Consider the following 24,352-nt stretch of genomic DNA (forward strand, 5'->3'; position numbering starts at 1 on the left):
AAATCTTTTTTGGTGTTTTAGAAGTACTTCTTTTTCAATAGAAGGAACACAGTAATCACCAAATTCTGTTTGAAATACGTGCTTAGTAGGTTTATTACTTTTGTCTTCGTCGTCACTTATGAGATTTATTGTTTCAGCGTCATCGTTTACGTTTTTCGGATACAAAATTTCGTTAACGAATTTTTTTTCCGCAGAATTATTCTTATCGGGGACTGTTACCTGTCTGAGGTTGAGGGTACATTTCTTATTTTTTATAGTATTGTTAAGTAGTATCGTTTTCATCTGAGGATCGGTAAATATTGAATCGACATTTATATCAAGTTTTCCGGATATGGTTGCTTTAAAAGTAGATCCGTTAGGTAACTTTATTCTAATAATCCTTTTTAATGGATCATCTTTGGGTTCACGGGGGATTTCCTCAAAATATATTTGATCCCTATACTTTTCCAACAAAGGGTCTGTATTCACGTTATCTATGTTATTTTTTGAAATAGTATTCTCTTCAAGATTTGTGTTTAAACAACTTTCAGAGGAATTTAAATTGGATTCAATTCCTTTGGTGGCAGATGAAGAGATATCGTCTAAATTTATACATTCAAAGCGATTTGTTTTATGGAGAACGGTTGTCATCACATCATTACCATTTTCAGGGATTTGATTTTCATCTCTCATTTTACATACTTTGTCTGGATTTTGATTTTTGATTTCATTTTCGACATCTGTTATGTCTGCTGTTTTTACAGTTTCACTGATCTTTGTCGTGTTATTTTTTATTTCTGTCATTTGCGTACTCTTTTTACCAATTTTATCATAAAGGTTTTCAATTACTTTCCCAAGATCTTTCTGATTATCTCTTTTAGACGAATTTATATCGTATTGTTTGAACAAACTTTTGTGTGATTTTAATGAAGATGATTGAGTTTTTTCACAAATGTTCATATTATTTTGCTTTACAGGCATCAAAACACTTTTTTCTCCAATAGTCTCATTTACAATACTATTAATGTTACCTCCTAAATTACATTCAATATTTGTTGGTCCTGTTAAGATCTGATCTACACAATCTTCTTCTAATGATGATTCTACATGTTTCACATTTTCACTATAGCATGTTTTTGATTGAGATATCTTTGATGTTTGGTCTGAATATGAAACGTTCGCAATATTTCCTACACCTTCGGGACTCAAATTTGTTTTTTCTATTTTATGATTTTTATTTACAGGTGTTATTTTATTCAGTGTATAGTAAGAAAGAGGTATGGGTTCTCTACAATAGTTGTGAATAGTCTGTTTATTTAGAATCGATCTCCTTTTATTTTGTATTCTTTCTTTGTCAATAATTTCCCTTGAATTTAAAGGATTTTCAATTAAATTCTTCTGTATTGTTATAATGTTTTTTGTATGACCAGATTTTTCCAATGCCTTTTTGCTATCGTCTGCTAGTATGATTTTGTCCTCAACGGACTTTTGTAATTTTGGGTTATTTTCAAATGCATTAATTTTATTCATTACTTGATCAAATTCTATTTCTTTAGAGTCATGTGATTTTACGTCATTTTCAATAACTTTTTTCTTATTTATAACTAAGTTATTTTTAGTTTCAATCGATTCATATATTATATCTTTTTCAAATAAACTCTTCTTATTTATTATTAGATTATTCTTTGGTTCACACTTTTCACTTGGAGCATGTTGTAACTTTTCTTGTACTTCGGACAAAACTTTCCTTTCGTTGTTAAGAATTGCTTCATCTATAGTTTGTTTTCTAATTGGATCATTATTTTGTATAATTGACTTCCCTAAGTAGGAACCTCGGTAAGAATAATGTTTCGCATCATCATTAACTTTTACATTTTTAGTCAATCCAGATTTAGTGGTCAGATTCTTTGTGGATTTATAATTTGGTAGCGTATTAGCCATACTTTCTGCAGCTACATTATTTTTATAAAGATTATTAGCTGCATTTACAGTTGTTTGTAATTTCATGTCTCGTCCATCGTCTAATGTTGAAATTTGTTGCGTCGGAGTAAAATTTATTGATGGTTTAGTTAATGTCGATCCAGCAATATTGTTCAAAATTACAGGACTTCCAACTTGTTTTGAATTGCATGGAGGATTATCTATGAAGACATTTGGTGTTGCTGTTGCACAATTGTATGCGTTATTTCTCACTGTTGCATCTTGTGGATTACTTTGTATGAATGATTTATTACAGATATTAGATTGCAAACCCATCAAATTCTGTGATGATTTTATTAATTGCGGAGCAAAAAGAACTTCTGTCGTATCTACAGTTTTTCCAGAACTTGTTGGAATTTCTGAATTACTTTTGTGTATATTTGAAGTACAATTAATTTTTACTGATTTCTTCACGATATTTACGATTGGGGAGGAAACATTAATATTGCCTTGTGACTCCTTTCGATTGATCTTCAAATTAGTACTGAGGGCTGTAGTATCAATTTTTATTGCAGGTTTTTGTGTTATATTTTGCTTAGGTTTTGTTTTTTTCATAATATTTTTGTCAATTTTAGTATTGCTTACTATTAACTCATTTGATATAACACGGGGTTTACTATCCAACGTAGCATTGCTGGAGGCTTTCTTTGGTATGTTTAGAATAACACTTTTTGGATTGTTACATTTAATGACATTGTTTTGAATGTTTGTCCCAATATTTGGGCGAAGATCAGATATGGATGATGGTGGAATTTCTTTTTGTATAAAATTCTCTGTAGTCATAAAAGTACTAGTGGTATTTAAGGTTTCTTTCTCTTTTGGAGTGTAAAGATCTACGGGGCGATACGCATCATCAATTTCCTGACGTAAGTCTTCATCCATGAGTTCATCTAATAAGTCATAGTCAGAATTGTGAATTCCAGATATGAAAGGGTCTTCTTCTTTAGAATTCTCTACTTTAACAAACTTTTGAGTCGAGGATGCTTCATTCGGTTTTTTTGTGGAATTCAAAGTTTCTGTAAAGGGTTGGAAAACTTGGGAATGTGTGGTATTCTTCTTAGATGCACTGTCAATTTTTATAGAGTCGTAATTAGCTCCACGACCTTTCTTTTTACTTGATTCGGTCTTTTGTTTTTGTGGTAAATGTTTTTCAAAAGAATCCCTTTTTAGGGCTACATCTAGAGCCTTAGGGCCGCGGCTAGGGGTTTTATGTTTTAGGAGATCATCAAGGACACTTTCCCAGTCACTCTTAGGTGGTTCATCTTGTTGCGGTTTTGCTGTTGTTTGAGCAACCTTTGGTACAGACTTTTTCTTTGTATCAGTAGACTTTACTTGAACAGAAGATTGTTTCACTGGCAGTGGTATTTTGTCTTCTACTTTTTCTTGAGTACTTGGACAGATCATAATATTTAATTGATTCTTCTCAGATTCCTTAATTTCTGTGCTACTTGTCATAAACATATTCATTTGCGGTTCTTGTAGTAATGCTGGGGCAACTTCGTTCATATTTCTCTCTATGTTTTGTTGACTTAAGGGTTGAACAGGGTGATAATTATTATGATAACTTAAATAATCATCAATATGAGAAAAATGGTTAGCTATGGACGCATGTTCATTAATCTCTTTCTTTGGTAATGAATCCCGAAAATTACAACTCTCTTTTAAATTCATATCATTATTAATTTCATATACTTCCTGTTCATCCTTTTGAAGGACTTTGAACTGAATGTATCTCGGAGCCACAGAATTCACCGTTTTTATAACGGTATTCGTATTTGTTAGGTTCGTTTTTAATTCATTAGTAATTGGTATTGATGTAGTTACGTCATGCCTGCTCCCTGATATCTGATTAGTTACAGATGCTTCAATGAGTTTAGAGACATTTACTATGGAGTTATGGATTGGTTGCTGCAATAAATTTGTATTATGTGGTTGTACATCTGGTTGACATTTCAATGAAGAATCTGTGATATTTGTTGTGGGACACGATGAATAAAACTCATCATTGAAATATGTCTTATTTTGAGCAAAATATCCTGCATTCAATTTACTTTTTTGCCTTAACAGAAGCAATAAATCGGCTTGATCTTTTTCCGACAATGCAGTTGATGTAGAAGCAGTTTCAACTTTAGTTGAATATTGAGAAATCAAATTATTATGCAAAGTTTGATTTGCATTACAATTTCCAATGGTAGATTTAGCCTGTAATGAGTTAATGAGATGTGGATGATTTTGTGCAATTTTTGACACTGGCTTTGGTTTCTTTACACTGCGTACCGGCATCGGATCTATCGGTTTTTTAACTTGGTTTTTGTTCACTCTGCTTATAACAATTTGGCCATTTGATTGAAGCTGCAGCATTTTATCAAGGTCTGTGGTAAGGTGATTTGAATCGGTTTTAGCTCTCATTTCTTCTTCAGTCTTCATTTTATTCTCCATTTGTTTACTTTTATGCAAATAACTAAGACGAGAAAATGTATTGGGTGCATTGTCAGCTATTTTTTGTTGTTTGAAAATCTTGTTGGCTGTAAATTTCTCACTTGATATATTTTGTTTGGCAAAAGCACCGGCATTAATACTTTGTTGTAATTCTTTTAAAAAATTTTGAAAATGTTTCTGTGTTGGATCATACATCGTAGAAGGAGATTTGGTATTAGGTATTTGGGTTGGATTTGGTGCAACATCTTTATTTATGGGAACATCTGTATTGCAAGAGGGCTTTGGTGTTGTTTTCTGAGGGCCCTTTTTCTGCGATAAATCTTGCGGCTTTGATTTACTTGTCTTTAATAATGACACTTGATTCTTTGCATTATGATTTAATAAATGTTCAAATTTCTTCTGAGTTACATTATCGACTTTTGCCACTGGCTGTGGTAATGGAGGAGACGCTAAGAGATTCACAGCATCATATGACTGTAGTTTAAGAAATTCTTCAAAAGCTCTCTGACTGGCTGATTCAGTCACACCTTTTTCAGATAGTTTACTTGTCTTTTGTTTGATAAAGTTATTCTCACGAGTTTTGTCGTTGTGTCGAGTATTGGTCTCATTCGACGTCTGGGGTTTTGGCACATTCAGGAAGTCCTTATTTGGTTTTGAAATTACAGCTGTTGGAATATCTGGCACTTGAACAAATTTCGGACTAACAGAGTCAAGTAGTGCACTTTCACTTGGAAATTCTTCCCTACATTGTAGTAAATCACTCACTTGTTGGTCCTGAAGCTTTTGACGTCTAAAATCGATTAATCTTTTTACGCTTTTCTTAACTTCCTCATTAATTTTGTTATTTGTAATATTTTGTGAGGTACTATTTTTGACATCTGGCTTAATGGGAGCTAGTGGAGGGGGATTAGTAGCATTAAAAGATAATATGTTGTGTGTTTTGTCCTGTAAAATAATTTGTGTATCCGGAAACTTCATGTCATCCATAGAGAAAAGTCCATCGAAAACAACGGAGCTGTTTTCGTGTGAATTACCTGATGATTTACTTTCATTGCTAATGTTATTCAATCTATTACTTTTGTTGTCCATAAATTTATTTTGATCAGTCTTCTTGGCCATTTTTTCATCATTCTTTATACTCTGTAATTTGAGAGCATTGTCCATATCAACCATATCCTTTTCATCAGTCTTCCTAATAACTTTCATACCAAGTAATCGCGATAGGCCTCCACTCACTTTTTGGTTGTCTGTCTGAGTCTCACTTCTGATATTTGATTTCTCCCTCTTTTTTCGTTCCTTTAATTCTTTCTTTTCTTTTTTCAGTCCTTGTTTTTTCTCTTTCTTTAATTTCTTTGATTCTTTGGCCTCAATGCTGGGTTTTGTATCTTTATAATCAGCATCTTGACTGCTTTGGCTGTGGTGTGGTGTGGTGTCTCTTGAATTTGATTTACTCTCTCCTATACTCGTAGACCTTTCAGTTGCTTTATTACTGTTGGTTTCATAGTCAAGTTTCAGTGGATCTTCAATATACACTCGTTTCTTTTTCTTTTTACGCCGTCTGACGACAATTAAAGATTCGTCGCTGCTTATAGACGGACTTTCGAGAAATGGGTCTTGCCATAACTGCGGATGATATTCTGGCGATGGTTCTTGTGCTTCTAACAAATGCTCGTAACCTGTAAATATAAAAAACAATTATTTAAAAATGTAATACTTTGAATAATTATATTTAAATATTTACAACTTATTCTGGCACCTATTTACTATTTAAGTTATCGATAATGTGTTGCATATTAACTTTTAAATACAGAACAGGCAGCAAATCCAGTATTACCCTTTTCGATTCCATAATAGACATCATCTTCGTTGTCGTCCTCTTCTGGCAAGTGCTGGAACGAACTTGGGTCCAAGTTGAGGTACTTGAGCTCAGTGGTTAGCGCTTTAGTGCCGCCGTGAGTCCGTTCCATGTATGTCCTGCAGTTTTCTAGTAGAACTTCCCTGAAAATATGCACAATAGGTATTTTAAACACAGTTCAAATTTGCATACGCGCTCAGTGCCCAGCGAGATTTTCACCTAAGTATTGCTTTGCTTTCTTCGAACGCGTAACTCTGTCGCTGTCTGGCGCAGAGTGCTCAGAGCGATACCTATGGCGGTGGTTCTACTTTTTTTACTACTCCTTTACTCAGTTAACACCACATAACTCACCGTTCCATATCCCACGTAAGTGTTTTCACTCTGGGACCAGACAGCAATACAGCTAGATCATTGCACAACTCTGGTTCAAGCCCCAGCGCTTCGCCCTCGCTAAAAATGGCCGTCGAAAGTACGTTCGCCTGTTTCTGTGTGTGTTTAATGTTTAGAGTCTCCGATGTTTTCACTAGATTGGTTTGTGTGCGGCTGTCGGTCGACCAGCTGCCGAATTCCGAGGTCGTTTCCAAGTTTGGCTCTTGCATGTCCTGAAATTATGGTACAAATTATAAATTAACAATCTATATATTCCTATATATAGGAATATAGGAATTACTAAATTTTTTGGACTGAAATTTGTTTTTGTGTACTACTACCATTATTGATTTCTAAAACAAAAAATTATATTAAAGATTCACAAATTGTTATCACTTGTTTAGAGTAGTGTAGAGTAAAAAATAACCCATATTAATAGTTTTTAATTACATAACATACCACAAATCATATGTATGTATATAACATACCTTAATAGCCTCCAAATGTGGAGCTGTCTTGACCATATCATACATAGTTGGTGATGGGTGCACAGAGAATGCAGTCAGCAAGCATTCACATCTCAACCGATTGCTGGCTGATAGAAGCGAGCCGAGGTGAGTGAACCATGACGATAGGGTCTGCTCTGTTGAACGAGCTTCAGCTTCCTGTAAAATTCCACATTATTATTTAAATATGGGTCTTTGACAAGATTCTGCAACAAATTCTGTTTCAAACATTTTATCAAATTCATTAAGAGATAAAATATAATGTGAATCAAATGATAAAATACCTGGTAAATTGCATTCATAAAATTCGCATATTTTGTATACAATGACGTTAAAAATTAAAGCAGGTGGACATTTAAAATGAAGAATCATACAATATGCCTAAAATATAAATAGAAATGTACCTTTTCAGTAGCAAGTTTAAGTTTTTCCAGTTCGTTCATGCCGGCAGTGATCGCTCGCACATACAATTGGCAGACAAACGGTGTCCTTTCCCTTTTCAGCTGAAATTTACAAGACTTAATGATTAATCTATAATGAATAAGTAGGCAACACTTTTACAAACCAAATGAAGATCAATTTAATTCCTACTTATCTTATAAATAAGAAAGTAACTGTGGATCTGCCTTACTGCACTACAAAATCACTGAACTGTTTTGGATTAAATTTTGTACAAAAATATAGATTAAATAATTAGTTTTTATCTCAGAAATCTGACATTGTCTAACCATACTTGCCTACTGATTCTTTAGAATGTTTCTATTTTTTGATTCTCTAATTTGCTACCATATGATTTACCTTTGCATTTTTATGTCATACTGATGGTTAGCGATCACCACCTCCCATCAACATTCGCGTGCCTCTGCGCTGACTACTTTTAAGGGGTAAGGGGATAAGGAAAGGATTGACGACTGAAAAAAAGGAATGGAGTGGGAAGGGCGAGGAAAGCCAAACGGGCCTCCGACCCTACACAACGTCTTTTTTCGAGTGGACTATTCAATTTAAGTAAGAATAGAAATGTCAGTGACCTTTTTGTGTCAAACAACCATTAAAAAATACGTTTTACTTAGAAATTTCTTTTCCGTATCAATAATAGTTTATTTCGTTAATTGACTGACTCTAAAAACAAATTTAAATACAAACATTATTGCCCTGTTACTATTGTTCATTAGTTTGTAATAGCAACTGTAATCCATTATATTGTATTCTATTCATTTGTTAAGATTTTTAATGAACATTGTACATTTCAATGTTTGAATTTGAATTTGAAAAACGCCTAAGACGAAGTAAATAGGGCAATACGACGATAGTTAAATCTCATAGTTCCTCTGTAGTAGCATTCCCTCCACACACACACACACACTGGCTTCTTTGATTATTTCTACTACCTAACTCTACTGTATTCACCTGTTTGTGTGCAGCGGCGGCCATGGTATGCAAGTGCCTAGCCGTAGTGGCCAGGGCAGCGAGCCCCACGCTGCAGGTGGACAGCTTCTCCTCGCCCATCATGTGCACCGCGGAGCGGAAGCAACCCTTCAGCGCTACGAGCACATCTCCTCGGCACACTGGTACCAGCATGCATCTCGCTATCACAACCTGGAGGGGTTCATTCATTTGCTATTTTTAAATTACCATACCAGTAATAAAACAGTAAAAATTTAAGATTGATAAAAGTTAGATAATTTTATAACAACATGTTTGTTGCATTTTTAAGAATAAATTTAAAATTCTACAAAATGCTAATTTGTTAGGTAGTCATTGTTTCTTTATGGTATAGAAAATTGATAATAGCTTCATTATAATTTATAGATTGGTTTAGAAAAAATAATAGACTAACAATTCGTAATACTTTTATGGAACATAATATGTTACTTATGTTACACCTACAAAAAAATAATGCAATCAAATCAAACGATATAAAAAACTTCAAGACCCACCTGTGCAATAAGAACAGCAACTTCTTTGGCGTTCTTCCATAGTTTCTTCTCTTGCGGCGACGACTCCAGACGGCTGTTAAGCCTCTCGACTAGCGGGCAAGCTTCCCGGAACGGTATCTGTTTTGCCTGCAAACGGTGTTTTTTATTAATAAAATATACCATAGGAGATAAGATAACTACTGCTAGGAAGCATTGAAGCCTTTCATGGATTCTTATATTGTGACTAATTTTATATGGTTCTTGGGAATAGCTGTTAAATGTACCAAATTATTTTAAACCTTTTTACAAGCTTATTTACCTTGATAGTTTCTACAATATAGATTTTTTTGTAAGTAATAGAAAAAAAAAGAGAAAAAAATACACAAAATTACCGTCGAAAAAAAAAACTTTGCTTTTTTTTCTTTTTAATTAAGTATAGAACTAAAAATATAGATCGACGCATAACTTACCAATTCAATACACGAAGGCCTATTATTGACCTTATCCAATAGAACAAACTCGATGTCCATGAGAAAGTTCCAGACGTCGGGCGTGAAGCCGGCCTCGTGCCGCAGCACTTCCGCGAACTCCGTTGTGTCCTGTGCGGCCTCTGCGCTTTCTGTTTACCATTGTAACATATGTTTTAATTATAACGTTTAGTGTTAGTAACAAAAAATTATTTATATAAACATTCCACTTCTCACATTTTTTAAATAATATTAAAATATAGTATTTGTTAACATATGAGCAGTATCATTTAACTACATTTAATTCTAAATTGATCATTCTTAAAGTAAATACTATCATCCGAAATTTCATTTCAATTCTGTTAACATTTTCTTCAAAATCCTCTCTTCCCTCTATCTCCCGTCCCCATATATCTAAAGAATTCCCCCTCCCAGAGAACTATAGTCTCCCTCTCTCTCTCCCCTTCCACGTACGTAACGCACAACGAGCAGACCCCAGCACCCACCTGGCGCCCCATCCGCGTGCGTCGGTGCGGGCGGACGCGTGCGCGTGCGCAGCGTGGCGGCGAGCTTCAGCGCGAGATCCACGCACGACTTGGATGCGACCATCTGGCGCAGCCGCGTCACGAGCATCACGCCGCGCTCTTGTTTCAGCCATTCTAGTACTGGTTAAATAGAAATAAAAAAATTAATTAAAGTTATATAACAGTAAAGAGACAGTATCTACAATGTCTAATGATTTAGATGTATTTACTTCATCATAAGCGGCACCTGATAGACATTTGAATAAGAGAAATTGTCAGCACAATACATAACTGCGATGTATACTTTTATTTGCAAGCAGATCACAATCTCGCGAATTACATTGTAATGTAATGATTTTTAGTCTTACAGTGATATATTCATATATATCGATATTGAGGGAATGTGTAAACTCAACAACACAAGTTTAGATATATAATAATCAATGTATTGTAATAATTAAGTTTACTTACTCTCTTCATCACTCGGCACTTGTCCACCCAGCAGAGCCTGCAGTACAGGATGCCCCCAGGGATTCGGCAGGATCTTCTTGAAGCCCTCAGCCCACTGCTGGAGCTGCGACTCCCAGTCGAGGCTCTCCCCATTGCGTTTAGATATCGCCTCCGAGCAGTCTTGTAGGAACGCATCTATCGCGTCTATTAATATCGTGTGCTGGTCCGGGCTTTTTGGCCATTCTGTCTGTTTAAACGAAATAAACATTTGTTAAATTAACAGTTTTGTAACTCCATTTACATTTGTGTACCTGTACACTTAGAGTTTAAACAGGTGTTTTTAATACACATAGATTCAACTGAAACCCTGTCACAATATTTCACAAAAATTTACATTTGAAGGGGTTATAATCACATGATCAAAGTTTCATACATCTGACAACATAATTATAAGCTAGTGAGGAATAACTTACATAACTTTAACATCCAAATTAAATTTATGTAGAAGAGATATCCTCACAACAAACAGTCAGTATAACATATTAAAAATGTCTAAAATACATATGTGACAAGTAGAGCACTTTAAATACACATAGGAATAATCTGCCCGCAGGGCATATGATCAACACAAGTTACAAGTATACCTGCAGCACAGTCCTAGCGGTGTGCCTCTGCAGCCAGCACAGCAGGTGAGGGTGCGTGCTCGGCGCGGAGTGGCCGCACAGGCTGTGCACGCGCCGCCACGCCTCGCCCACGCATCGGGTACGCTCTTCGCCGGTGCTGTCGCCGCTCAACCGCGACTCCAGCGACTGGAAAATAAAAAACAATATATTTATTACCAGCTATCCACCCGCGACTACGCTCGCGTTAACTGCAAAATTTTGTACATCGTGGATTTTCGAGCAAGAGGCAACTATGACTTTTTTACAATTAGATGCGTATCTCGTAGTCTACACTAATATTATAAAGAGAAAACTTTTGTATGTTTGTAATGTTTTCACCGAAAAATCCACTAACCTATTTAAAAAATTCTTTCACTATTAGAAAGCTTATTTAGCTATAAGCACCCTGACTAACATAAGTTATATATGTACAACGAGCGAAGTCGGGGCGAACAGCTAGTGAACTAACAATTTAGGGAAAAGGTAATTTTGGAACTTCTATTTCATTTACAAAATATAGGTCTTTATAAATGCAGAGGAGGTAGGAAAGAGTAATAAAATGTTATCATAGTCTACCAAGTAATTCTACGAAATTGACGCACGTACAAACAGACAAACAAAAAATGTTTACGAACTGTTTTGGAGCATATAAAAAGTATTGCATAGCAATTGCTCTTGTTACTGTTTTATTATATGTATAGATAGATATACTGTATGGGTGTGCGGTTACAAAAACTTATAGTTGTATACTTAATAAGTGAAAATAACCTGTACCAGGAAAATTCCCTCTTACTCAATCGAATATTGCAAGTTCTAATATATCATACATTCACTCAGCATTAAATGGTATAAACGTGAAATTTGCATATCAATTAATTAAACTGTATCCTAACTAACTATGTATAACTGTATTTTTGTTTATGGCATAGCAAGCAAAGGAGCAGATCGGCCACCTGATGTTAAGTGGTCACCACCGCCCATAAACAATTGCAACACTACAGGTGTTACGAGTGCTTTGCCGGCCTTTTGGGGACATACCTATACGCTCTTTTGTTGAAGGCCCCAATGTCGTTATTGTTCGGGAACACCGTAACTGGTAAAGCGTTCCAAATCTTCACCGTACGCGGAAAGAAGTTACGGGTGAAGCGTACGGTGGTGGACCGCCAACCATCCAGATGGTGCAGATGGAATTGGTTTTTACGGCGGGTGGGTATGTATGTCAAAATCATATTATGTACCATTTTCTTCAAGGGAGAACAGATGAATATCTTTATGAATCAGATTGATAATGTTTTATTATATAGGTAGTAACGGTGAACTTTTAATTTTTATAATGTTTTATGTTTTTATTATAGTATATTTATATTTATAGGAACATCTGAGAAATCTTTATGATAAATATATGATTATCTATGATAAATATTAGATTATGTTTTTTGCCTTAGAAAAATGTTTTTCTATTTTTATTGCTATCATTTATATCTTTAATTGTGTTGATGAAGAATGATAAAACAAATTTTAACACAATTATAAATAAAAAAATTCGTAATTTATGCGGTCGTATGTACGTAAAGTTACGAAAAAATAATAAAAAATGTGTTGTGTTTTGTGGCTTTAAGTTTTTCAAATTTTTGCATTTATATTTTATTATATTAAAAAATCCTATTTAGCAATAAACAATCATTGTTAAATTATTAACAAAGCAATAAATAAATATCTAATATGGTCTTCATAAATTTACAGAAATTGAACTTTTAATGTTTGTAGGATGCTATCTTTTGAAAAATCGGTTCAGTGGTTAGAGAGCAACAAACATGAACCTATACACATTTTCGTTTCATAATATTATATGCAGGATTAAAGCTATAATAATATACACCAATAAATAACATAGAAAAGCCCGTTTGTAATATTAAAATGACCGCTTAAAAATAGGAAATACATATATGGGTAAATACATAGTACATGTACTCAAAAAACATTTTTCATAATTTTTGTCTGTTTTTACTCGCTAATCCATGGAATTAGGGCTGAACTGATTATGACAGGACGTTCATCGACAGATAGCTGATGTAATAAGAAAAAATTTAGGCAACTTTTTATTTGACACAGGAACAATGCGATTTACAGGAAAAACATAACATATATGCAGGTAAAACCATGGGATGCAGCTAGTGATATATTAAAATTAATGTGTCTTTGTATGGGCTTCATTACAGTAACCCGTTTATTAGCATAAGTACTAGGTAAGATAAGATATAATACATGTACATGTTTTATCAATGAACCAACTGTAAAATAAATAATAATCATTCCTTTGATAATTATCCCAATTTAGAATAATAACGCAAATATTTGAACTCTTTTTACTAGCAATAGCCCACAAACTATTACAGAAACATAATAAATAAAAACAGATCTTAATATAGATGATATCATCTATAAAAATGTTGTAAACTGTACAGATCATCACTGGACTGGACTGGACCAATTTCAAAAATTATTTCACCATCAGATCCCTGAGTACAATAGGCTAAAAATTATATCATCATCATCATCATCATCATCAGCCCATATATGTTCCCACTGCTGGGACACAGGCCTCCTATGAGGCCATAATCCACCACGCTGGCCAAGTGCGGGTTGGCAGATGTCACATGTCGTCGAACTTTTAATTCTTGGACATGCCGATTTCCTCACGATGTTTTCCTTCACCGTTTTAAGCAGTGGTGATATTATCCACATGTGCAGATAAATTGAAAAATCAATTTATTTCCTGCGCGCTCGCCCGGTCTCGAACCCCGACTTATGGATTTTGAAGTCCGAGGTTCTCACCACTGAGCCACCACTGCTAAAAATTATATACCAAGCACAAAAATCTATACTTAGCTGAAGATTTTTTCGTTTGTTTGTTTGAACGCACTAATCTCAGGAACTACTGCTCCGATATGAAAAATTATTTCAGTGTTAGATAGCCCATTTATTGAGGAAGGCTATAGGCTATATAACTACCATGTGTGAAGCTGGGGCGGACCGCTAGTACTAGATAAATAGTTTTTTTTTGTTTTCATCCCTAGATATCCGAACCAAGCAGGTAGTAGATATGACTATATCATAAAGAAAAAAGATTTTTTTGTTTTATAAAAGAAAGCGGACAAATGAACAAGTGGTGCGCCCATTATCGAGCGATCACCACTGCCCATGTGCCCTCACAAGAGTCCCTGTGAAGGTGTTGCCGGCCTTTTAAAGAAGAGGTAGATATTTTTTTTAATTTATCCGGATTGTAAGTTGCCGGGAACAACGACGAAGAAAGACCATTCCATAACAGGGATGTGCGAGGCAAGAAGTGGCGCGAAAAGCGAACTGTACTCGTGCGCCAACGGTCTAGGTGATGTGGGTAGAACTTAGCCTTATGACGGGTGGTACGATGCTGGAATTCCACTGGAGGGATAAGACGGAATAGATTTGTTTTTTGTTATGATTTAACACAAAAATACTTAATCAACTAAAGAAAATTAACCTAACCTAACCTATATCTTCACCAAGCAAAAACAGTCCATATATAGGCCCGGACAGGTGAGTAATTCTTTACAATGATGAAAAAAATATGTGGAATAAATCCTTATACATTTTTTCTGACACTGAATACCAACGCAAACTCATCATTTACAGAATGCTTCTATGACGTATGTCAACTAACAGGAAAACGAGTTGGTATATTTTCTCAAAGATTACTCACACTTGTCAAAACGTAGCTGGGTCATATTCAAAAGCATTTTTAGATCAGATATTCATTTGTATTAAATTTCAAACATTTTGTGATACCCATTTTTTAATAATAGACAGTCAATGAAGAGATCAGTCTGTCCATGAATGAAAATTTTTTGCAAACTAATTTCTACACATAAGTAACAACATCACGATATTATACACTTTGTTACAACTTGTGGATTAGTATTTTGGTAAAAAGATAATATCACAAGTGATATGTATATAATTGTGTTTTGTAACCTGCAAAAACACATTGAGCAGTTGAATCCTATAAAATATATAACTTTAGCATATACAAACATGGCATGTTAACACCAATGATCCTTGGTGCTTTTTATTCAATGTTACACCCAATATCCCTCATTTTATTTAATATATTTGTAACAGGGCATGAATTGTTATCAACTGACTACGTCAAAGCAAATCAAACAGAGTATAGTATATTCTTATTACTCTCAAACTAATGTTCAACGCAGTTATCTTTTTGTTTCTAACAAAAAAAAATAATGGACAATGTTGACTGTTATGTTTTGATCTGAGGTTGACTGTCATTTAAAGTTACTTTATACTCTACTTTAACTACATTTAAACAATAATTAATGAAAACCAGTATTAGGTCAATTTTCCTATTGAACCAAACAGCTGATTGACATAATTATTCATTATCAAGAGATTTACCACAAATATCTGTTTCTTTTTAACTTTCACTGGCAATTAAAATGGTGAAAACATTGTGAGGAAACCGGCATGTCCAAGAATCAAAAGTTTGACGACATGTGACATCCAACCACATACATATGACATATGGCCTAAATCCTCATAGGAGGCCTATGTTCCAGCAGTGGGAACATATATGGACTGATGATGATGATGACTGGCAATCATTTACCCTTAGTAAGATTTAATTTGGCATAAAATATTTCAAAAGCTAAACATTTAGTTATACCAACATTTGGATAATTTCTAAGTAACATAGTTACGAGAGTAATAGTTCTCTTCTAATATAAAATAGTTTGTAAGAAAAATGTTCATTTCTAACATTCTATAGCTACTCTTAATACCTCCTCTTTACTCATCCAACACTTTAACAGTAAACATAGAGGTACCTATATCAATGCATACAATGGATAATAGACAACTCGAATTAATTGTAATCATTAATAATATTTGATAGTCAAGAAATCGGTCCTACGTGCCAGGCTGCGATTTAGATATGGCTGTCAAATTATATGTCTAAACAACAGGCACTAATTTATTTGTTTAATTTTTATGATTTCTGTGAATTGCTATAAATGAAGATTGATGGCAAACGTTTAGTGCTCACCACTAGAAAGATTAATGGCTACTGAACACATTATTTGCATGAGAATAACACAAATCTAAATTATCTTATTTTTCTATCAGCCATCATGGTTCATGATGTTATGGAAATTATTGTAATTGCAAAGTATTTACTAAGATGTGTTTATTACAATGAAACTCAGTATGTGTTTGAATATAAAATAAATTCATACACAAGAATTAATTACTTATAAAATTGTAATTCATAAAAACAAGAAATCACAGAAGACAAATATGGCGTCGGCTAAGAACTTACAACCACAACGGCGTCACATTTTATTACTTGATTATAAGGCAAAATATTAATCACACTTACCTTGTAAAGTTCAATATAATATGTTTTGCCTTTTTGACTACTTTTTTGATTACTTTTCACGTCTTTTCCGTCATTTGTAGAAGTCATTTCTTATGAAAATATCGCGGAGAGACATTTATGCGCTTGTGTTTTCGTAATGGTGCTGTCAAAACTACAAATTTCATTTCAAGTGTTGCTATTTATCAATTTAAACTTTTTTTTCATTACCTATCCAGAATCAAAATATCCACATGGGTAGGTAACATTCAGGTACTTCTTTGTTTTCCAATAAAATGTAAATGTTGCACTGCTTTTTTTAATAGCAGAATTGCAACTCAATTAGTGTTGTTTAATTAAGCAATTTAATACTTATATTTATACATATATTTTAATAAGACCTATCAAAGATAGTAGTAAAGTAATTTTTCTGTAAATTTATGTCCCTTCTTAAAAATGTTGACTCACCTCTTCTTCGCCACACTTGACCAGGAACGAACCAAAATGTAGATGATACTTGTTTTTTAATATTTTTCATTATTGAAGCAATATTTTCAAAAATAACCCTGTACGAATACAAAAAAAATATGAATTATTACCTCTAGTTACGTTAAATACATACAAATACAATACACAAACGGAGATGACGTGTTTTCTTTAAATTATGCACTGATATAAGTAATTTTGAGATGTACCTATATAAAGTAAATTGAAAATACATGTATAAATTATTTATAACTTCAATAAACATTTGGATTCAATCTATTTTATTTTTCAATACTTATTTAAGTTTTATGTTAAATGAGGATAAATATTCGAAAATTAAAAATATTTGATCTCTATGGCCATTACATGTATAATTACCACTAATAATATTCTTTATTTTTTAGTGGCAACTCTGTTTTGTACAAAGCAACGCGAGTAGTGTCATTTTAGGAATAATTGCGTTTTCTCAAAGAAATTTATCTCAATTTTAAACAAAATATAATACCACCCCGATGTGATAAATAGTTACGTTAATGGTAAATCAAAATTGCATTTGTGACATTCAGGAACACTTAATAGATTCGAGTTGGTATCTTCACACAATTTAATGTGTCAAAGTATACGGGCATTTATTGAGATCACAATAAATTAACACCTAAATTATTTCTACTTATCGATATGATAAAAGCTCGATATTAACGTTTTTATTTTTCGATAAATACCAAGCTGCTACCTTCATACAATAACATTAATTTGTAGTCTACCTCAATTTGCACATCTGGTACATTAAATCTCGAAAGTCAGAATAATAATTCAACACATTTCTCATTCATATAAATAAAAACTGCTTTTTCTATAATCATTTTAATTTAATAAAGTACCTGCGAAGTGTTTCTGTTTTTTGCCTCTTATATTCTCGGTGGTGTTATCTATATTATAATTTATGTTTACTCAACGCTAAAAAAAAAACGTACTAAAATTATTAGTTGTTTGTTTCATTGAAGTGCAGCTGTGTTGTGATGAATCTTACAAGTGAGAGAGTTATTTTTGCTCTGAATGAACAATTAAAGTGATTTCAAAATGGCAAAAAAATCTGATAATACAGGGGGAAAATTAGTAACAGTTTCTGTTGTTGGACTGTCTGGTAAGTGGGAGTATTTTTCATAAAATAGTGCTTAGTAAGTAGTTCACACTAACCATTCAATACAATCCATTAAAAAAAAGCTTATCATACAGTTATTAAGCACATTAATTAAACTATGTAGTTAAATATTTTTTTGATTTTAAAAACAAATGAAATATAATTCATTACACATCCTTTTACTGCTACTTAAGTTTTTTACTTTTAATCCTACATAATGCTTAACCTTCAACTTCACTTTTTTGAACTATCCTTATCATATTATATAAAAATAAAAATTAAGCATTATTTAGATACAAAACAATAACATGTGTATAAATAAATCACCACTGAAAAATGGCTTATAAGTGGTACTCACAACAGATTTACAAAATTATAATAGTTAAATGTACATAGTTAAAAAAAATACATAATACTCTAATCTTAATATAAATGTGTAGCCCCTTTTTTCACAATTGTCAAAATACCCATGTGCTAATCAAATCTGTATCTAATCCAAAATTCATTATTATCTGACTAGCTGTTTATGCACAACAGTCATAATCTCTTATCCTCCCTCACAAATTTTCACATGTACAATATTAGTAAGAAGAGAAGATGATAAAAAAAATAAACCAATATATTGTTTATTGTGAAATATCAGTCAATTGACACCAATTCTGTCCATTACATCCATCTATTGTTATCCCATCTAACAGTTTGTACTTCCTGTTGATGTTTCCTTTAATGCTTATCTATGGTGATAATTTCAGTGATTACTCTCAAGATATGATATCATGTGATAAAACTTTCATTATTGTCTCATTCATCTCAAAATTACTGTTAAAGATAAATCTGATAAATGGATGAAATGTGTTTGAATGGCAATTTAATATTTGTATTTTTCAAATCATTTTTGGATTATTTGTATGTATTGGATTATTTGTTATGCGAAAAAGTAATAAAATTCCCAAATTGTTAGCCTGATTATTGATTTGATTGAATGTTAAATTGTATGATATGTGTATGAATACAAATAGTGTTAATGAAAACATGTAATTATGATAAGTCTATTATTGTGTGATTTACATTCACATTAGTAACAAAGATCTCATCATATTGTTAAAAAATAAACTGCACTTTTATCTAAAAAAAAAAAATCAAAAATAAGAAATTACCTTTTTATAATATATTCAAGTATTACATGGCTTGACACCATCTCATCTCATTGCAATGGCAATTGGAGGGTTATATTTTGATATCAATGAATATGTAAATATGTGTAATAGTGTATAATTTAAACACCCAGCAACACATTTATCACAGTACTTTAAAAATAACATATCATTTAGTATAATAAAAACAATTTCACCCATTACAAAATTCATTAACAAGCCCACATACAATATAAAAATATGATAATTACAGTAGAACGTCTTAATGTTGAACCTCAATAAGTCACATTCATTACCAAAAAATATGTTTTGTTCCCTTCCCTACAAACCTCTATTAAGTTGATGCAATCAGTGAGCTCCCACAATGCATTGTGGGACATATTGTTCCACTATAATTCAAATAACAAATTTGACCTCTGCATATTATTTATTTTACCACTTCAACTGAAAATTAAGAAATTACAGCTATATTTTGATAAAATTTGACTAACAATATCATATATATCCTTATAGTGGTACTACTGTGAAAAGTTTATACACCATTAATACTTATATGCAAATATTGTTTTAATAATATTGCACCTCAGTGTAGATAGATTATTCCAAAGTTGATACAATTTGCAGGCACAGAAAAAGAAAAGGGCCAACTTGGAATCGGCAAGTCTTGTCTCTGCAACAGATTTGTTCGTACTGACGCAGATGATTACAACGTGGATCATATATCTGTGTTAAGTCAGGTAAGAATATTACGATTATTATTTTTCATAGTTGAATCTAATATATAAAATTCTCGTGTCACAGTATTAGTTACCATACTCCTTCAAAACAGCTGGACACAGTTTAACAATAGTATAATTTGTATAAAACATAGTACGTAGTAGTGGTGGGATTACAAAATGATGTATGATCTATGATGATGAAAGTATTCCTAGTGCATAGAGTTAAGGGTTTTGTTCAATTTTTGACACCTTTTTTTTTGAATAAATGCAAAACATGTTTTTTTAGTATTTTCAATCCAATTTTTTTTTTTTTGATATTTAATGGCCACAATGTATTATTTATGTATTGGAAAAATATATAGAACACAAAAAATCAATAATGAGGCGGGATTTGAACTTGCATCTTTCGCCATACCGGCGCGACGCCTTACCACTCTGCCAACCATTATCCCAATTTATTATATAAAATATATATATATATATATATATTATTGCAGAAATATAACATACTTAAATGTATTTTATATACCTATGTTGATGTATCTTTTTATACCCTTTAATTTTTCATCAACAATTTAATTACTAAAAACTTTATGTTAATATAACTAATTTTTGGTGTAACCCAAAAGTCATTTCATCTCATTTTGTCCAGTAGTTTCACATCAGAAGATTGTGAGATGTCCATAACGGTACACATCACTTAATCTATATTTTATCTTAATTTGGTTTTGTCAAAAAAAAAGCGTAATGGAAAGTTTCATTTATTTCGAGTCCTTGCTTCTCATTACTTTTCGTTCCCTTCATTTTTATGAAGAAAATGGAAAATAAGAATGTACAGGAAGATAGTATAAAATACATAATTCGTTATTAACTTTTAATTTTATTGCGTGCTTATTATTAATTCAAACTAAATTAAGTGCATAAAAATGAAAAAGTATAGTATTAAACCCAAAACCAGTCCAAGATTTGAATATCAAGTCTTAATGAACATATCTTCTTATTGCGTGTAATAAATTCATCATAAAAGTGTATATAATATTCATAAACCACTCTTTATACACGAAAAATAGTAAAGTAGTACACCGAAAAAGTATTTCCATTACACAGAAAATGTAGTTCCAAAAATTTCGTCTGGCATTTGGCGAGCATCTATCTTCTCGTTGAATATTGAATTAACAAGTTTATATATCGTGTTTACCTTTGTATTTTAACCTGTCTGCTAGATGTAATGGATTAATTGAATGGATAATATATTAACAAGTACTTAAAAACCGTATTATTATAAGATTATACGCTAGGGATTTGTTAAATAGACGCGAAATATAGAAGAAAAAGTGTGGTAATTAAATACTTCATGCCTATTATTTTTCATATGAAACGCGTCAACCTTAATGCACATAAATATAAATCTACTTGGGCCTACTACTAATACAATAGTGTATATTCACAAAAACAGATAATCCAAAAATATGCCCCATATTTTACCATGTAACACGTTTAAATGTGCGACAAAGTCAATTTTGCTATGGGTTCGCGACACTAAGAATTCCAAACAACTAAGGACAAGAGAACAGCAAAAAAGAAATGGTCGTCCATCTTATATATGACTGTGGCCCTCGTTGTTTAACCTCGATTTTATTATAATTATTTTCAAGACGATTGCACAAACGGCTGACCCCTCGGGTCCGTGACATTGTGTCCGCTATTTGTTGTTATAGCTGCAATGAAAATACATTATGTGTGAAATTTTCAATAAATTACCACGGTTCGTGACAAATAGCCTGGTAACAGATAGACAGACAAACGTTCAGCGAAGACTTAGTAATAGGGTCGCTCTTTACCCGTGCGGTACAAAACCTAAACGTATATTTTATGTATAATTTTTATCATATATTTTTCATATATATACCTAGCCACATTTCCAAGTGTAACCTTGCACTCATTGTGCCGTGACCGTTGTCAGGCTGGTCTAGTGGAAAAATTACCAAGGGCCTGTAACTAATACCCATTACCACGCCGTGGAGAGTTCGAGCTGTGTTCGCCTTTTAAATTTTAGTTACAGCACTCCAAAAAGGTTTCTCTCATATTATATGTAGTGGACGCTTGAGTCGGGTGCCCGATATCGGCTGGCTTGAAATACGCACATTATACTCGGTAAAAATGTGCCTCCCTCACGGTAAAATAAATTTTAACACCGGTTTATTTTGAGTAAATTCGTTTAGATATTTTCGTGGCTTAGATTTCTATGCATATCGGATGTTCACATGATAATTATCAGATTGCTGCTTTGGTGTCTATCAATATAGATACAAAATATATATAAAGTGTTTTAAGTACTTGGTACTAAAGTAATTCTATACCTTTTGCTGAATAGATACAAATAATAAAAAAAAAACAAATAACAGAAAAATGTATGGAATGTACAATAAAGCGTTCATACATATCACAGAGGTTATTTATAGACAAAGAGAACGAAGTAAATAAAATAATATAATAAAATACATATTTTTTCCATCTAATATGTTTTTTATTTATCTTCGCGTAGGTATATTTTATTGTACAATTTAAGAATTGCGTTCATAAAAGTAACGTAGCTATTCTGGTCTTATTTCGATATCCTGCTATACTACTAATCCTACTTCCTACTATCCTACTATCCTATTTCCTACTAATCCTATCCTACTTCCTACTTAATATTATAAATGCGAAAGTTTGTAAGGATGTGTGTATGTTTGTTGCTCTTTCACGCAAAAACTAAAAACTACTAAACCGATTGCTGTGAAATTTGGTACCTAGATAACTGGACTACTCGAATAACACATAGGCAACTTTTTATCCCGATATTCCTACGGGGTGCGGACTTACGCGGGTGAAACCGCGGGGCGCAGATAGTTAAAAATATAACGTTTATAAGCGAGTCAGTTAACGAGCCAATGATGCTCAAACGACGTTTAACTTGTTGAGCTTAATTATGGTGTTAGTATTCTTACTCGTGCATTGACTGGTGTAGTTCCTGTTTGTTTAATAGTATGTACATCGAAGACTAGACAGTGACCGCGGGTTTGCTCGTGTTGGGCACTAAGGGCAGTGGTCCGTAACGGGACGGAAGCGGTATGCTCAATTTAGGATAATTTTTAGCATCGGACATCGTAGGTATTGTATATTTCGCGAGTTTTAAATTATTTAACCTAAAATTCTAATTAGTGGTCACGTAAAGTATTTTATGATGACATTACAAATTTGATTGATATTTTTGTAGCGGTCTATAAATTGTACCTAATTATAAAGTAAATCAGAAGGAATTAATCTAACTGCAGAAACTAATTCGTGATAACCATGAAAAAATAGGCTCAATCAATATATGCCCGGATTTCCGCACGTGGCTTCGTTTGCGTCAAAGGAAAATATACTATGTAGTATAAATATATATGGTAGATTCAATTCGATATCCTGGATAAAATCTTATATCCTTTTTCGGATCTCAAACTATCTCTGTACCATATTTCATTTAAATCGGATCCGTTCCTGGGAATAGCCCATTCAAACAAACAAAACTTGACCTTACATATTATTATTCGTATATAGTATAGATCTTATAATTATTTTTTTGCTTTGTTACGACTTTATTTTTTTATGTTTTAAATTTTTAAGTATTTTTTCACAATCTAGACCCAGCTTTCGAATCAGTATAAGTTATTATTGTAATATGTATAAATAAATATTTATTCAAACTATAAATTGTAAACAAGATCTCTAATTATAATACTAGAACAGTTACAAATAGCTTAGATGATATTTCGCAACTAAAACGGAGAGAATAGGCATTGTCTTCAAATTATGCAACACAGTTAACCCGAAATAAAATTAAACGGCGCGTAGGAAAGTTCATTGTTTTATATATGAATAAATGATAATGTAATATACAAAACAATTACGCAAACGAAATGTTAAAGTATTCTTTTATGATTTATCTTCTGAAAATGTAGGGTATTTTCGCAGTGTTCTGCTACGGAAGGGGAGGTCGTGCCGCATCCCGTGTGCGGGCATCCTGTCTGAGAATGTACGTAGGTAGGAAGGAATCGCAAAGTAAAATTCGCAACTGAAATACTTAGTATGATTTAGGAAAAGAATTGGGTAATCTTTTTATACTGTGACTCTCAGATATATTCAATTGCAAGGATCGCGAGCCGACGATATTTTATATGCGTATATACAATATAAAAATATCAAATATGTATATGATGATAATACGTGAATGGGACGAAAAAAATACGTCTTTTATAACCCCCATTGTATCTGTA

At 32.8% G+C, this 24,352-nt stretch overlaps 2 protein-coding genes across 2 annotated transcripts in view; one reads left to right on the forward strand and one right to left on the reverse strand.

Annotated features, from left to right (window-relative positions):
- The window catches only part of LOC119837690, a 23,485-nt gene extending 6,761 nt beyond the window's left edge, over positions 1-16,724 (reverse strand). Inside the window, exons 1-12 of the mRNA XM_038363421.1 lie at positions 16,576-16,724; positions 11,130-11,294; positions 10,507-10,732; positions 10,018-10,176; positions 9,515-9,663; positions 9,066-9,191; positions 8,536-8,724; positions 7,533-7,631; positions 7,111-7,287; positions 6,605-6,855; positions 6,233-6,396; positions 60-6,074 (exon numbers count right to left, since the gene is read on the reverse strand). Coding sequence (XP_038219349.1) covers positions 60-6,074; positions 6,233-6,396; positions 6,605-6,855; positions 7,111-7,287; positions 7,533-7,631; positions 8,536-8,724; positions 9,066-9,191; positions 9,515-9,663; positions 10,018-10,176; positions 10,507-10,732; positions 11,130-11,294; positions 16,576-16,662 — 7,807 coding nt within the window. The 5' untranslated portion in view covers positions 16,663-16,724. The remainder of the gene's footprint in view (positions 1-59; positions 6,075-6,232; positions 6,397-6,604; positions 6,856-7,110; positions 7,288-7,532; positions 7,632-8,535; positions 8,725-9,065; positions 9,192-9,514; positions 9,664-10,017; positions 10,177-10,506; positions 10,733-11,129; positions 11,295-16,575) is intronic.
- A 733-nt stretch (positions 16,725-17,457) lies between these two features.
- Positions 17,458-24,352, forward strand: part of LOC119837613 (rho GTPase-activating protein 190) — a gene marked incomplete at its 3' end in the record, with an annotated part of 28,045 nt that continues 21,150 nt past the window's right edge. Inside the window, exons 1-3 of the mRNA XM_038363286.1 lie at positions 17,458-17,573; positions 18,042-18,181; positions 19,957-20,069. Coding sequence (XP_038219214.1) covers positions 18,118-18,181; positions 19,957-20,069 — 177 coding nt within the window. The remainder of the gene's footprint in view (positions 17,574-18,041; positions 18,182-19,956; positions 20,070-24,352) is intronic.

Source organism: Zerene cesonia, chromosome 28 (genome assembly GCF_012273895.1).
Source record: "Zerene cesonia ecotype Mississippi chromosome 28, Zerene_cesonia_1.1, whole genome shotgun sequence".
Lineage (NCBI taxonomy): Eukaryota > Metazoa > Arthropoda > Insecta > Lepidoptera > Pieridae > Zerene > Zerene cesonia.